The 16024-nt window shown below is 38.3% G+C and overlaps 1 protein-coding gene across 1 annotated transcript in view; it reads right to left on the bottom strand.

Moving 5' to 3' along the window:
* The window catches only part of LOC139960105 (trafficking protein particle complex subunit 8-like), a 34446-nt gene extending 20887 nt beyond the window's left edge, over positions 1–13559 (bottom strand). The window contains exons 1-11 of the mRNA XM_071958213.1: positions 13228–13559; positions 11165–11365; positions 10027–10116; positions 9273–9447; positions 8342–8510; positions 7056–7182; positions 5807–6135; positions 4737–4846; positions 3826–3976; positions 1938–2038; positions 987–1092 (exon numbers count right to left, since the gene is read on the bottom strand). Of these exons, the coding sequence (XP_071814314.1) occupies positions 987–1092; positions 1938–2038; positions 3826–3976; positions 4737–4846; positions 5807–6135; positions 7056–7182; positions 8342–8510; positions 9273–9447; positions 10027–10116; positions 11165–11365; positions 13228–13384 (1716 nt within the window). The 5' untranslated portion in view covers positions 13385–13559. The remainder of the gene's footprint in view (positions 1–986; positions 1093–1937; positions 2039–3825; positions 3977–4736; positions 4847–5806; positions 6136–7055; positions 7183–8341; positions 8511–9272; positions 9448–10026; positions 10117–11164; positions 11366–13227) is intronic.
* Between the last annotated feature and the right edge of the window lie 2465 nt (positions 13560–16024).

Here is a 16024-nt window from a genome sequence, read left to right as displayed (position 1 = left end):
CGTTACAGAGAAACCTGATAACAAGAAGTAAGAATATGATGATCTACAAACTTAAGAGAACTACATTTTTAATTTAAAAAAAAAAGCAACTTTCTTTTCATTTCTACTTAGTAGTAAAATACAACTTTAAAACGTAAATTTCTGTTCCAAGAAGGCATAACCAATGATAGAGGATTTTATGAAATTGAATTTCTATAAGGTCACTGTCTGCTTTGCCGAAAGCTAGATTTGCATACAAGAATTATTGTGTGACAAATTTTGACATCAACTGGACTTTTTTGCTTAGACAAATGGAAGGGTTGTGTAAGGCCACATATTATAGCTAAATAAATAAATAAAAACAGTTAATAGTGAGATTGTGCTGGCTTTGAGCAGCTGATTCTATTTCAGTACTAACATCATAAAACCAATATTTCCACTTCTACAGAGCCATTTGCTTTTCAGGGATATAAACTATGGCACTGTTCCACAACAAGTGTTTCCATCAGAGAGCACTTTTTTTTCCTCAATCAAAGGGCTGCTCTCAGTATGATACCTTCTTGATGAAAATAAATAGTTTTCAGTGTATTTTCTTATATGCACTTTAACATGTCCACAAGCTTCCTTACAGTAAACTAACTTCTTACAAAGAATAGAATATGTAGGACTAAAAAAAAATTATTTCCATTTTGTGGTTTTGATAAAAAGTTGAATTGATCAGCGACAAGAGAGAGAGAAATTTTGTGAACCAGGACATATCACAAACTTCTTCAAAACTACAGGACAAATAAACAGGTAGGCCGAGATTTTGAAAACCAGTAGCCGACGCTCTTATATATTTATGAGATAACTCCACCTTGCTGTAGAGTTATTTTAATGACTTTTATCAGCCCTCCCCCTCCCAAAGAAAAAAAAATTGCAAAAATTCAAGCTTTGAGACAAAAAAGTTAGTTTTAGAAAAAACTTGGATAAAGAGTCCATGAGATTGATAAAGATGAAATATTCACCTCCCCAGTCATCTTGATAAAATCCATCGCAGCTTCGTTATACATCTTCTTAGCCTTGAGAATCTCCGCATACAGCATCACGTTGCGAGAGGCAAAGTTGATTTTCCTGAGGAGTGAGGGAGTAGGAGTGAGGATGGAGGAGGGAAATAAGATATGTATTTTGAAAGTAAGAATTATCAATATGTAAAGAATATAAAGAAGATGCAATTCTCAACTCCACGTCGTAAAACTTTTTAACCATGAATGGCTAATCATTTTAACGATGGGGCTAAATACAGGCAGATAGATACAATTGTGCATTTCTATTGCAGTACAACTGTGTAATATTTTAGTGTTCTTAAAATCAAATATGTTTCATATGTTCCAAATATTTAATAAAATAAATTATATCGGAGCAATGAGAACCGAGTTACAGAATTAAAGTTTTGTGTAGTGACTGAGAAAGAATATACTATGTTAGTTTTGATTTGCTTTGTATTTTAGCTAACAAGAAACCCTTCGATCTCGTAAACGTCTTCTTTTACATAATGCTTTAACTAGTGTTGTCTTTTTGCATTTCATGGTAGATACATTACAACACTGGTGTTACTAAAAGGAGGAAGATTCTCAAACCAATCTACCATACTGCAAAGCGGTCTTCCGATGAACGACTTTACTACACTAATTAAGAACTAATTTTGTTTGGAAGATATCATATCAGGGTTTCAGTGTTGTCTTTAAAGGACTTGAGCAAGTCTAAATATGACATCCTCAAGCCATCATATACTTTAAAATTATTAAATGGTTGTCTTTCTTTATTGCGACGTATATAAGTAAAAATTTTTAAATTTTAATCTATTTCATTTAAATTGTGACTAAAAACACACATTTCGAAGATTGTTTTCACAACCAATGTGATAATTTCAACTATGACATCATATTAGTAGCAGCAGTACTAGTGTGTATACTTACTTGCAAACATCTGCATAGTAATGAGAGGCATGTTCCATGTAGTGTTGTGGGTAGGCCTTCTGTAGGTTACCATGCATGAATGCTGAAATGGCGGCCATTTCCTGTAATTTAATTAATTCATGAATTTATTAATTTATGCAGCTTTTTGCGTCCTTTTCTATAATTTTCTCAACCTCACAGACCTCATGATGCCATAACTAGCTTATCTATTCAGATCTAACTTCAAATGGTGGAATGAAAGTAGACAAATTTACAACTTTGAACGATGTTCTTCTCGAAGATATTTTCCATTAGGATTGCTATAAACCCCGCCCATAATATGAATATTTAAATTCTAGGAACAATATTTTAATAGGCTCTGGCTGTAGATCGCAGGAAATTTGAACTGTGCAAGTGACTTTCCCACCCTGATTTCCTTTGTTAGGGTCGGCGAATTTATTCGCCGTAACACACAGGCTAACGTTCTAGACTAATAGAAATTGATCAGACTACCATCACTCCGTCCACGCACGTCAAAAGTCTAGGAGTTGTACTGGATCCCCATCTAAGCATGAAACAACAGGTCAATGCTGTTTGCAAATCATCATACAATGCCGTACGGAAGATCAGCCGGATACGGAAGTTTTTAACCAAAGATATCACTACAAAACTTGTATGTTCCTTGATAATGCCCAGGCTTGACTACTGTAACTCCCTTTTATTTGGCCTTCCTGACTCTACACTGAAAAAACTTCAAACTGTTCAGAATTCTGCTGCCCGGTTAATATCATGTTCATCGCGTCATGATCACATGTCTCCAGTGCTTCAATCACTCCATTGGCTTCCAGTAAAACATCGGTCAATTTATAAGCTCCTCCTCTTAACGTACAAATCACAACACTCCCTTGCTCCTGGTTACATTACAAATTTAATTACTCAGTATCATCCTCAACGCCAACTTCGCTCGTCTACAGAGTGTCTTCTTGCCACCAGCCATACCCCAAACACAAAGTTTTATGGAGAAAGAGCCTTCATCTCTGCTGCACCTCATCTCTGGAACAATCTACCATCTTCAATTCGCAATGCACCATCGGTTGACTGTTTTAAGCGTCTCTTAAAAACACATTTATTCCAAAATTTACAGTGATTTGTCTTGCATATTTGTGTACTTGTTTTAAGCGCTTTGAGGCCTTTGCATAAAGCGCTATATAAATATTTGCTTATTATTATTATTATTATTAATAACCTTAAAAGTTGAAGAAGTGGGCACTGGCAAAAATGAACAGCAGTCTTACTAAAGGGCAGATGTTCAATTGATCTATTTAAAGCAACGGCTCATAAATAAACATGTTAGCTATTCACTGATTGGTTGATTTCAAACTAGTGGATTTGGGGAACTGCATGCGATTAATTTTTAAATGAGGAATTTGTCGGAAGACACTTTACTCATTATCTGCAGAAGTCCTTAATTATTTGCCACTTCACGCTCTCTACAGGGAAAAAAACTTGGCTATTATCTTAGTTTGCTGTTTTGTGATGAATACATGTAAAAAACTCCATGGACATGTCAAAAGGGTGGGAAAATGACAAAAAAATGCAAAAGGCTGCTTTAATGTAAAATTGAATCCACCTTTTAACCTTCATTTGGGTCATCCCAACTGTGTATCTACAGGCCATGGGCCGTTTGAATACCAGTTCCCATCCATAAAGACTAACCCCAATTGAAAACAAGACCTTAAACAGTCATTGTCTTGGCCTTGACTTAAATTGGAAACCCTCTGTCTCTCTCTCTTTGACTGGTATACGATGGTCAAATTACCAAACCAGTGAAACCAGTTAAACAAACATGAATTGCAGACAAAATGTGAGAAATAGTTTTGAGGCAAGACTCATGATAAAGAGTGCTCACCAATGCACCGGCTAAATGCATCCAGGCTTGGTCGTTGCTGAAGTCCCTCTTAGCCGTGTGGTACGATGTATACGCCAGCTCGTACATCTGCACCAGAAACGCCAAATCTGCTAGACGCCTCATCTGTAGCTCTGGAGCCTCTCTGAGATACCTGGGAGGAATGAAACGAATCATTTACTGAAAATGGAAGTAGGACTGAGGGATTCATTTAGGTTGCAGCGTCAAGCATCTATTTCCATTCCTATATCAATATATAATGTATAACATAATTGTCAAATGTCTGTAAAGTTTTCCTTTGGGAGAAGAAAAAATCATTTAGGATGCAGGCTAGCCCGTTCAGGCCTTAGTGTTCATATTGTACATTAAAATTCTAATAAAAACAGAAATGTTCTCTTTTGATCCATATTAAGAACAGGGTTACAAAAAGATTGAATTTCAAAATCATTTGTCATTTAACAAACTTGTGATGCACTTTAGACATGTCACTTGAGGTACAAAAAAAAAAGCCTCCCAGTTTCCTATTAGTGTTATTATGTTGCTTCGGACTAATTGGTCTAACTGTTTATCTCGTTAATACATTAAATTTGAAGGATTATTCCAAACCGTAAATTTCGGCCAAAAGTACAGCCACGAGTACTGCTAACGTAGACCCTGCACTGACAGTAGTTGTTTCAATGGCCAGTAGAAGCACATATCAACTTTCTGTAATGACTTGCAGGACCAGCTTAACATGGGGGCGACTTGCTTATTACTGCAAAACATTAATTTGGATGAGCAGGTTAAATAAAAATACATCGATGAGCTGAAACAGCAGCATCACAAAAATGTTACGGCTGTAGTACAAGAGACATTAATAGCTACAGTATTCTATAAATCAAGAATATCACACAGAACATGACAAAAGTGTTTACTTGGGAACGTCTGGAGCTACGGGTGCAACTGGAATCTTATCCTGTCTTCCTCCAAACCACTTCTTCGTGGCGCTGACAAAAGAACGATGGAGTCCTTTTCTATTCTGTTGCTGTCGATTGAAAAAGAGATTTTATAGACTTCAAAGCAACGTCAATTGTATAGAAATATTGTTGGTCTTCAAATACTTTGATCAGCTTTCCTACAGAGTTTAATGACAAAAACCAGCTAGTAGAGCTCAATGTAACAATATTTATAACATTATATCCATTGTATTTCTACAAAAGAAGCTTTGTTAGTACTCCAGAGGTCATTCCAATGCAAAGAAAGAAGGGTTAAACACCCCCCCCTGACCCCCTCCTACTTCTCCTCGCACTGAAAAGTGTGCCCATACCCAACCATGGAGCACACCCCCACAAAATTTGGAGCTGATTATGTGACACCATTTCAACTCTCTCCGAAACCAGCACAGTCACAGTCCTTATGAAAGTGTTCTCGTGTTAATGGTTATCATGAAAGTGTTCCTATCTTGCATGATCAGACAGCAAAACAATCTTTCTCCCTCAAGATCAATTTAATTTGTTGAAGCTTAATGGAAACCAGGCTGTATCATTCTGTTTCAGCTCTTGAGCTTTTGGAACATAATTCACACTGACAATGAGACAGCTCCTAACGTCGACTCTATTAAAATGAACTTATCTTATCTTTATCAAGAGCATTTTCTTGACTCAAATTTTCGTCACTGAACACTGCTGGACTTTGGATGCAAGCCCCACTAGAATTTTTTGTTTGGAGGTGGGGGGGGAGGGTTTGATTGAATATATACAGTTAACATATACACTTTCTGAAGCTCTTTTTTTATTCATCCCAATCCTTAATTGTTCCGATCTGATGTTCGACAAAAAGTTCGATATCAGGGTTAAGTTGGATGGCGAGGGAAGTGTAACTGCAAAAATTTCTCACAAAGTCACAAAGGCCCTGTTTTGTAAGTGAATTAAAGTTTTTATCTGTCTGGAAAGAGTGTTAAAGAATGGGTCTAAATGTGAATCTAAGTTCAACCTATCCTACTCACCAGCTCGCTTAAATTCCTGATCATCTTCTCCATGTACGGGAGGAGACCTCGCACCACAAACTCGTGTACGAATATCCTCATCCTGTCGTGGTCGCTCAGGGTAAAACACAAGCCCGGGATTCTCTTAGATTTGAGCTCTCCTTCGTCGTCCTGTTGGCCGAGACTGCCGTCCGAGTCTCGATCGAGTTCCTCCATGGAGCTGTGGCTCTTCTCTCTGCTGTTAACGCTCGAGTTGAAGTTCTGGGCCAACGGGTGAGATATGACTTCGCTATTAGGGCTCTCGACTTCTACCATCACCACGTCCTCGGGAGACGGGTCGTTTGGCACATCTTAACGGTGAAAGAAAAAATGATAGAAGTGTTGGGGACGGGGGAAAATATGGCCTGGGTTTCTTGACTGATATTCTAATATAAAAACCATGTGCATAGGCAAAGATTTGCAACCTATAGTCATAGGATGGTCTGAGATTACACCTCCCATTGTAATTTGGCTCTCAATCTTGGTGTTACAACAAAAACTAAAAACAGAATAAATTTAGAGTAGACGTCAACTGAATAATTAATAATCGCATCGGCGTGCTCTTCAGTATCATTGACAAGTTATGTAAAAGATTTCCGATGAAAATGAAATTGTGATCTCCATTCACTTTGCATGCAAGTTCTGGATGCTGCAATTAAGATTTCTACTCTCCAAAGCCCCTAAGCTTTTAGCCTATCACACAGGTGTGACAGCCCACACTAACCTATAGTATGTTGCTAGTTTCAGCTATATTAATAAGACACTATTAAGCTACCAAAGAATTCTCTCATTGCTGATTTACTTCCCATTTATAACAAGAAATGACTGCTTAGAACTCAGTAATTCAGACCTTCAGTCTAAAAGGAGAGTTTGCTTCATATATATTCATAGCCTGCTACAACTCTCTAGAAATTAAATATATAGATTCATTTCACTTCACTTCCAAATCGAAAAACAGCATCAGCAATTTCCCTCCCCAAATAAAAGTCAAGGAATAATTTAGTGTTTTAATTTTGTGAGGCAGTTTCAAAGGCTTTGAATTTGTCTCTCGTAATATAAAACTATGATTCTTTTGTACAAAAATATTGCCATTTGCTCCATTTTTGCTTAGCATTTTGCTATGGGATACCTGATATAGTTATTCCCCCCGAATAAGTACCCATAATATTTTAGTTTCATGAATTTTTAGGGAGATTTACAAAGAAACAATTTCCTGCACCATCAGACTTACCATCCAAGGATGAAGAGTCTTCTCCACTTTGTCCTCCGTTGCTTAGCTCCGCCTCTTCCTTTACCCGATCGGGAAAACTCGCCAGATTGGTCGTACTGCCGATTTCTGACGTTGATATCGTCATCTCCTGTTAACAATGATGCAAAGGGGACTCAGGTTATTATTTAATTACAGGGATCGCATCCCTCTGATGATGGAAAGTCTCTCCATAACAAGTTTACCTACCCCCTCCCCCTACCTAATCCTTGCTATAAATTTTTGTTTTTAAAAACTATGACAAACTTGACCTTTGAAATTCCCCAGAAGTAATGGGATAAATGTTTCTAAGTTTTTGAATAAATTGTGTTTGAAAATTTGTTCTGAGTTACGTTAACTTTAAACGATGTCCATGTTATTTAAGTAAATTGTTCATTTTGCTCTACTTTATAGCGACACCGGTATTTTGCTTGCAAAAGACCCTTTTCTAAATTCCACATCGTAGTTCATCCTATGATGTCAGTTATACCCAGACTTTGTATGCCATATTCGCTTCTACCAAGGCAAAGAAGAGTAGCTCATAAGGAGAAATTATTGCTGACTTCAGTGCACATCATATTAGAAACATAACATGCAACATCATTATGTATGGATGAGCCATTACAGGAATGTGATAGTGTATGCAGAGCTTGCCTTGCCTGTAATTACACTTCAAACATTCTTCAGACAAACATACCACTGATTCACAAAGATACAAAACTGGGAAAGATCAGAAAATCATTATTGTACCTAAAGTATTCTTATGATCAATTGTGATCAATTCATGCAGATATTTCCACTGCTTTCTATCATGCAATTGTTTTCAAAGACAAAACAAAGAGAGATTTTGGGGTTAGGGCAGGCCTGATACCAGATTACTAAATACATCTAATTGTCATTAGAGTATGTTTGGTTGGTAAACAGGGAATTGATTTAAGTAAACTATGCTCAATTTGAGAAGAATTTTATTTTACATCATCAATCTTTTGAAAAAAATGTTGTCCTCCATGTACTGCAACAATAGCCACCTACCATCTTGCTCTCTCAAAAACAAACCCCATTTACATAGCCTTGCCTATGAGTGTTAAATTGTAATGCATTGATGCCATGTAGCATATTTTTTATCACACTTGTATAGACCAACTGACAGTGATGGCTAATGCAAGTAACACATCACAAGTTCTTTCGGGCTGACATAATTTCATTTTAATGGAGTTTCAAACACACCGGTCAACTCAGGTATACTAAGAATGATATCAGTAGTTTCTTACCTTTTCCAAGTTTGTCTTGATATACTGGACCCACGGGTTGGGAAGGTTGGCATCCCCGTTACTGACCGAGGAAGCGTCCGCAGCCTCCTGCGATTTGGAATTGATTCTCAGTAGATGGCAGGCATGCATGCCAAATGTTGCCTTCATGCTCTGATAAACCGCGTCGGCTCTGTAACGATCGAGAAAAAAGCAGATTAAAAGCGCGATGGACTCGGTATCGTTCCGTGAAAAGTAAGAAAACGAGTTGGTGCAGTAAACAGATATCGATTAAATTATTTATATCTGCACTGTAGGTTTGTGCGTGTATTTTTGGGGGTAAATGTGTTACACTTGATGCCTTCCGTGCTGAAGTTTTACTGTTCAGTATGAAATTCATTTGGTTTCTGTATGGCTGGTAAAATTTAAATATTTGTTTTGAAATTTTGAATGCTGATGAGGGGCGGGGGGGCTTAGGGGGTTGTAGGACAAAACAAAGATCGTCCTCCCTGATTTTGCACATTTAGTAGCACAGAAAATGTGTCACAGAATAATCCCGTATTGCATTTTAAATGCTATGCAAAATGGTCGCATTTTGTAGATCTATACAAGCGCAGAGCTGTATAATAATAATAAGTAATATTAATATAGCGCATAATCAGCAAAGCTGCTCAAAGCACTTTACAAATGAGAAACCTAAAAACAAATAGTACAAAAACCAAAATATTAAATATATAGAACCAATAAGGCAAAAAATTAACTGCCAAAAGCAACAATATAAAAAACACTGTACTACACGATACTAGAAACTAAAACGCAATAGTCCAAAACAATTTCAGAAGTATGTAAATAGTAAAATAAGATAACAGTAAATAGTATAACAGTTTTTTACAGAGAAACCATAATATTCTATTAAAGACCAACTTCAAGGTTTTCAAAAATTGCAAAAACTCACTTTTCTTCCTCTCCCTCTGTGTTATCATGGAGCAGTACGTAGTACTTGAAGATGTTCGGACAGAGCCATTTAGGAAACTGGTTGTTATCGTTGTGCTGTAACTGATGTTGCTCCTGGGAGAGCTTGGCAAACTGATCCATCGGATCAGCGTGGGCTGTAGAAACCACTAACATACCTGATACAGATACTGGTTAAGGATTTAAAAAGACTATATATATATGTAGCAAAGTAATGATCACATGACACAGGATCAGCGTGGGCTGTAGAAACCATTTACATACCTGTAGTATTAATACCAGTAGTATTAATGGCTCACCAAACAATATCTATAGAAAGTTGATGATCATGCAGGATTCACAGGATCACTGCAGAATAGGAAACCACTAGTATGCCTGATACACAGAGCATAAAGGACATAAAAACATATTTCTATTTCATATGGTCAGCATATGCTGTAGAAACACACTATTATAACCTGGCCACAGGGATTGAACCCAGAACCTCCCGATTGCTAAGCCTCATTGCTTCAAATGCTACCAATGCCTTCATTCCGGCCAGAGTACTGGTACAAATGCTATGCTATGAAGAACAAGCCCACAATCTGATCCTTTACTTTCTTTTCACAATTTGCTGCTCTCCCCTTACGTTCAGACACAAACATTTCCCATTCTCACAGTTGACTGAGCGAGGACCTCCCATAGATATCATCTTACAAAGGACTAGTCCAAAGGTCTCGAAGTGAGTAAAAGGATACAAGCCACGTGATGTCTAAGGAATTCATGATCCAAAGGTGACATTTCAGTCAGATATGTCTCTCTGTAAGATTCATACCAGGGTGTCACCACTGCCAAAAATGAAAGAAAAAAAAAGTAAAGAAAGTGAAAATCTTGGTGTATAATAATGTGTTGCTTAAAAAGACACCTAATCTTACGGCTACAGGATGGCATAAGAGTACACAGTATTTCAATTAGTTACATCTAGGTATTAAAGGCTAAAGGTACTAAGCATCTTAGGACCTATGTATACTATGAATACAGGTGAAAATAAATATGGACAGCCACTGCAGAGCCCTGGTGATCAAATGTTTTTGTTCAGGGACCCCACTTTTAACCATCATCATCTTGGCCACTACCTACCCCTCCACCCCACCCCTAATAGTGGGTGTTATGGCGAGGTGTATACGGAAAAGAGAATTTTAAATAATTAATGTACTAAGTTGCACAATGGGATTATACATTGGAAATTTTGAAGCAATTCTTGTTCAACATTTTCCCATATTTTCTTTAACGTTATATTCCACCGCATTGCCAAGTTTGGTTTTCCTAAAGTCTTTGGTAACCTTCCAAAGTTTCTTTGGTAACCTTCCAAAATTTCTTGGGGACCATCCAAATGTTTCTAGGTGACCCAGGGATGTAGAGCATATATGACAAGATAAATGTAACCTGACAAACACCTTGGTACAACGACCATTGCAATGTATGACACATGACTTGTTGTGGAACAAAACATACCCATTGCACACAGCCCATTGGCAAACAATATGTTGATGATGCACCCACTATCAGACGTTTTACATGTTTTATAAAAGGAGAAACATTGATAGGTTTAGTTATCTACTGAACGAGGTAAACAAAAATTTAACAACTTAATAGCACCACGACATTAGAGTTTCATTTCTTAAAAAACAAAACAAAACAGGGAAAAGAAAGTGAATTTATAAATACACTACTGATCATACAAAGGTTAACAATTAAAGTGCCTTTTTGAAATGGATAAGTAATATGAAGACCTAAATAGGGTCTGCAAGTGTTTTTATCTGACCAATTTTGTTTTCCAATTTTGTGCTTATATACTGATCTGTGCTCGTAAGAAAAGTTAAAAACATTACTTACAACTTAGCTGAAGGTCATAAGAGCCCAATGAGATGACATTATCAGTTTCACCTTCCTTTGTTGCGGCTTGGCTGCCGGATACTGCATCGCTTAGTTTCTTCTTAACCGCATTTACCGGAGGAGGCTGGCTGTTGCCATCCGTTAAAATTATTCTCAGATTTCGCACTGCATGTAGCTGCCCAGTCGGATCCCTGATATGAGCTGTTAGGGGTGACAAAGAAATGCAAGGAATAAATTACTATAAATTATGATATAACAGAGGTCCTTACAGGGGAGCTTTGTGTAACTTTGAGATTTGATTGGATTTATTTCACCGAGCTCTTTGCTAGCCTGACACTCTAAACCAAGAATTAATACAGGTTGTAAAAGTAAGAAATATTGCCTGTGATTTGTTTTGCAAAATTATAATAATATACTTTATACATCTAGTGTATAAAGTAGATTTGTAGAGGCCTGGTGGAAGAGAGAGACTCGAGACAGTCAAAGAGAACACAAAACAACCGGAGTCAGAGCTGAACTAACCTGTATTTCACTTGTACCACACCCATTGTGCTGTACCAGTACCACCTCAACATTCTACAGCCATTACAACAATGCTGAAACCGGAATCACCAATCCTTAAAATTGATGTGCTGGGAACTGCTGTTCTAACAAATAATTGGCACATCAGAAAAACTTTCACTCCAAAGCATGTGATAAGTACTTTGTTGCATGACTTGGATTCTGTGGAATTGAAACTGCCACTTTACTTTCACTTTATGTAGCTTAAAATAAGTAGGAAACTACTAACAAATGAAAAGTGTGAAGTATAAACCTGGTCTTGGTCATACTCATACTTCATAGGCTAGTCAAACATTGTCATTAGACTTTCATGTAATAAGTTTACCTGTGGTTTGATTTGATTTGATTTTATTCGCACTCAGATTGTTCAAAATACAAAACTATTACAAAGACAAAATGGACAAAAAGGTTGGAAAAGAAAAGAACAAAAAGAGTAAGAGGAGCTCAACCCATTAGGCTGACTGAACGTCGGCCCATTTCCAATGGGGCCATATAGACGAAAAATTGCACAATGAATGGAAAAAACAAGGGAACCAATAAATAAGACACAAAAAATGAAGATATTGCACAAATAAAAGAAAAGTGCCTCCCTCTCCCCCCACCCCCAAAATTACAAGAGATGCTTCCTTAACTCAGCTCTAAAAAGATGAGAAGACATAATGGATTTGATATTGTTTGGAAGAGCATTCCAATCCTGAGTTGCCGTGAAGTAGAAAGTAGAGCTAACACCACCCTTAGAATCAATAACATAGAAATTGTGATGTCTTGAACGAGTCCCCTGGTTATGAATGGCAGAGGTTTTGGTGAAATTGGTGGTGAGGTAAGGAGAACTACAGTTGTTAAGGATTTTGTGTGTGTGGTTTAACCTAATGAATTTAGCTCTACTCTCTACGGATAACAATCCAAGACCAGAAATTTCCTCCTGCCCAACATGGTATCTCGGGCCTTGCATAAGTATGAAGCGAACCACTTTATTTTGAGTAATCTGAAGCTTCTTTTTAAGAGTATTATTGAGGCCTGTGAACCAAGAAGAAGAAGAGTAGTCAAAAAGACATTGAATAAGGGCCATGCAAAGCAGTCTTCTGCACCGTTGATTCAGGCAACTGGCTTGCCAATACAGAAACCTACATTTGGTTGGGCTCGCCCAGGAAAATTTAGCATAGCATATAGACCAAATTTAAATCAGGCCTTAGCTAATGCAATGTAGGTTAGTCTAGTAATACTTTGGGCTCTAGCACTACAGGGATATACTAAGTACAGTTAGGCCTAAATAAGTTAGGCTACGTTAACTTACAACTAATACAAATTACAGTACATGATATAGCCTAGGCCTAAGTTAGAGCAATAGAGGACCTTGGCCTAGGCTAGGTCGTAGAGAAGGCGTGCAATTTGTTGTATTTGTAAGGATAGGCGGCAGTAATCAACTTGACTGCAACGAATGAATTAATATTATTAATGGAATGTTTTTAGATTTCAACGTATTTTACAACGATGTACTGTACCTTCTGAGCTTAGCCGGCAAAATGGTCTTGCCAACTCAACAAACGAAAGATTATTCTTCTGTGCTATAACTTCAGCATCATGGCTACACAACACAGCCACCATCGGGCCAAAGGTGTTCTGTAGGAATTCTTGTGCTGTTTGAGATAGTTGAGCCATTTTGTCAGTTCAAGTGGTCCGCAATGTCAAGAACTATTCCGCTTTTAGATACAGTTAAATATCACATGACAAAACTTGTTTCGCGGAAGCTAAATATCAGAAACGATAAAGCTTATTTGCGGCGGTGTCAATCTCAATCTTTCGCAACCATTTTGAACTACGCCACCGTATATCGAAATCACACGATCAGTATGTCTTATTGGCAATCGGCTGAGCTATGTTTATATTAAATATTCATTAGAAGATATTTTCCTTTCATCGTTGAAGTCTAGCGCCACGAATTTACTCAACTAGACCCAGGTTACCCAACCTGGGGTCCGCGGACCAATAGAGGGTCCGTGAAATTTATTTGGGGGTAATGAGGGCAAAGGGGTCCGCAGGAAGTCCGTGAAAAAATAAGGGTCCGTGAAAAAAATAAGGGTCCGCGAAAGCCGAAGAGGTTCGTGAAAAATGGAATGAGAGATATAGTCGAAGGAAGAAGTATGTATGCCTCTAGAAATCTAGGCTAGGCTAGCCGTCAATACGTCGGACCCTGATGATCAGACCGTATCGCCAGTAGTCGATAAATGTTGAATCGTGCGTTCCCCGATGAAAACAAGTAATATAGTTTCTCATTGGTATACATTCGGTGAGGTATGGATAACATGCCACCCGAGTGTTGTGTACAACTTAACTGCACACTATACATCCTAATATGCAGAGCAATAACTATGATGCGTTGCTCACTGTGGACACAGCGAAGCGCGGTAGTTATAAGGCTTTGGAGGATAGGTTATAACTAACTTGGTTGACAAAAAAAAAAAACGGTGCCATTTGCAGCTATCTCTGACAACTCATCGCTTCCAAATTAAAATTTAATTGTGAAATATATAATTTGAAAGGAAGAATTTCCAAGTAGGCCTATACCTAGCAATACTTGCAGGTCTAGCCGGGGGTCCTCAAAACATTTCAGTTTATCTCAAGGGGTCCCTGGATAGAAAAAGGTTGAGAACCTAGGAACTAGACGATGGAATCTTGTACTTGACAGAATGTAGGAACAACAACCACTTTCTACTTTGGTAGGAGATAATATATCATGGAATTCCCGTCGTGCCCCCCTCCCCCCATCCTGTTAAGAATCCTGGTAGAATGAAGGGTGCTTAGTTGCAAAATGGTGCTCTAGTTTGCAACTTTTGATACAATGTACAAGAATTTTTAATTATCGGTTGTACCGAACGAACGTTTTCTGCGTTTTTTTTAAAGGGTGTGAAGACTCGCGCAAAAAGATACGTCTAATGCCGGTAATTTGATCTAGTTTCGAATGAGCTGTAACAGAAGTGTTAAACACCACCATCGATCCCAGAAAATACACACAGCTCGCTATGGTCAGTAATTAGACACTAGTGTACAGTCACTGCCTACAGCTGCGGTCAATACCCACAGCACAGTATACAAACGATACAGCGATGGACATCTCCGGTCCAGCTAAAGATAACAATTAAGGTATAACATTTCATTACTCAGTGGCGGAGCTAAGGGTATTGGTTCGGAGGGGCGAGAATGGTCTGTAGGGGCGCTTTCGACACTATCTAAGCCGAGCGCCACCACTGGTTGGCGCGTAGCGTACATACAATTTTTGAGTAAAGATACTCCCTAGATCGCCGGAAATGACCCTTTCCGGGGCCTGGCTAATTTGCAGATAAACGAAGAATAAATAGGTGTCATCGCCAAATTACACCAACAAAATGTGACAAATGTCAATAAGTAGATGAGAGCGCAATAATAAAATCAATAATCGCGAATAAGTAAAAAGTGGTAAAGAGCTGAAAAGGGCGCCAGCAGTCCATTTGAGTCCGTCAAGGGGGGGGGGGGGCAGTGGCGTAGCTAGGATTTTTTGAGTGGGGGGCCATGGGGGGCTGTTCTTTCTTGTGGGGGGCGGGTTACTATCTGAGCGGAGCGCCACCTTGGTTGGCGTGGAGCGTACAGAGAAAATTTGAGATTTCAGCACCCCCCAGATCGCAGGAGATGGCACCTGTGAGGCAAAATAGCAACCAAAAAGATGTGCAACTTTGGTGACAGAAATGCAAAAAAAAATGTTCTCTTTCATGCTGACTGGACTTGCCAACTCAGCCAGACTTTTAACTTGAGTGAAGTTGACATCAAAGGCGCACGGGACCATTTCAGTTTGGGGGGGGGGCAGAACTTTTTGTGCCCGAAAGTTCCCGTGACACTATCTAAGCGGAGCGCCACCATCGGTTGGCGCGTAGCGAACAAGAAAATTGTTGGCACACAATGCCTGTCAGATTGCCGGAAGCGGCACTTCTGAGGCCTTGCAAGTTGCATCTAAACATTCTTTATTTTATAATCTCACGTTTTAGAAATTTACAGTTCCCCAAAAATTTGGTAAATTAGAAGAAGAAGAAATGGTAACATCACTTTGAATGGGAAAAATGGGACAGTATATTTTTTAAGCTGCTATATTTAGTTACCTTATTATTTTAACACAGTACTCAGCTACCTCCAGAAAAACATTGTTCAACGACACGTAGGCGGGATAATGTCGCTGTGTCGAGTGAGACTGCAATTTGTCTCACAAAAAAGTATAAAATATAACAAAGAATATGATAAACCTGTACTTCTAGGCTTGTAGACACTCCCCCC

This window comes from Apostichopus japonicus, chromosome 3 (assembly GCF_037975245.1).
Source record: "Apostichopus japonicus isolate 1M-3 chromosome 3, ASM3797524v1, whole genome shotgun sequence".
Lineage (NCBI taxonomy): Eukaryota > Metazoa > Echinodermata > Holothuroidea > Aspidochirotida > Stichopodidae > Apostichopus > Apostichopus japonicus.
This window is presented reverse-complemented; position numbering and strand designations above follow the sequence as displayed.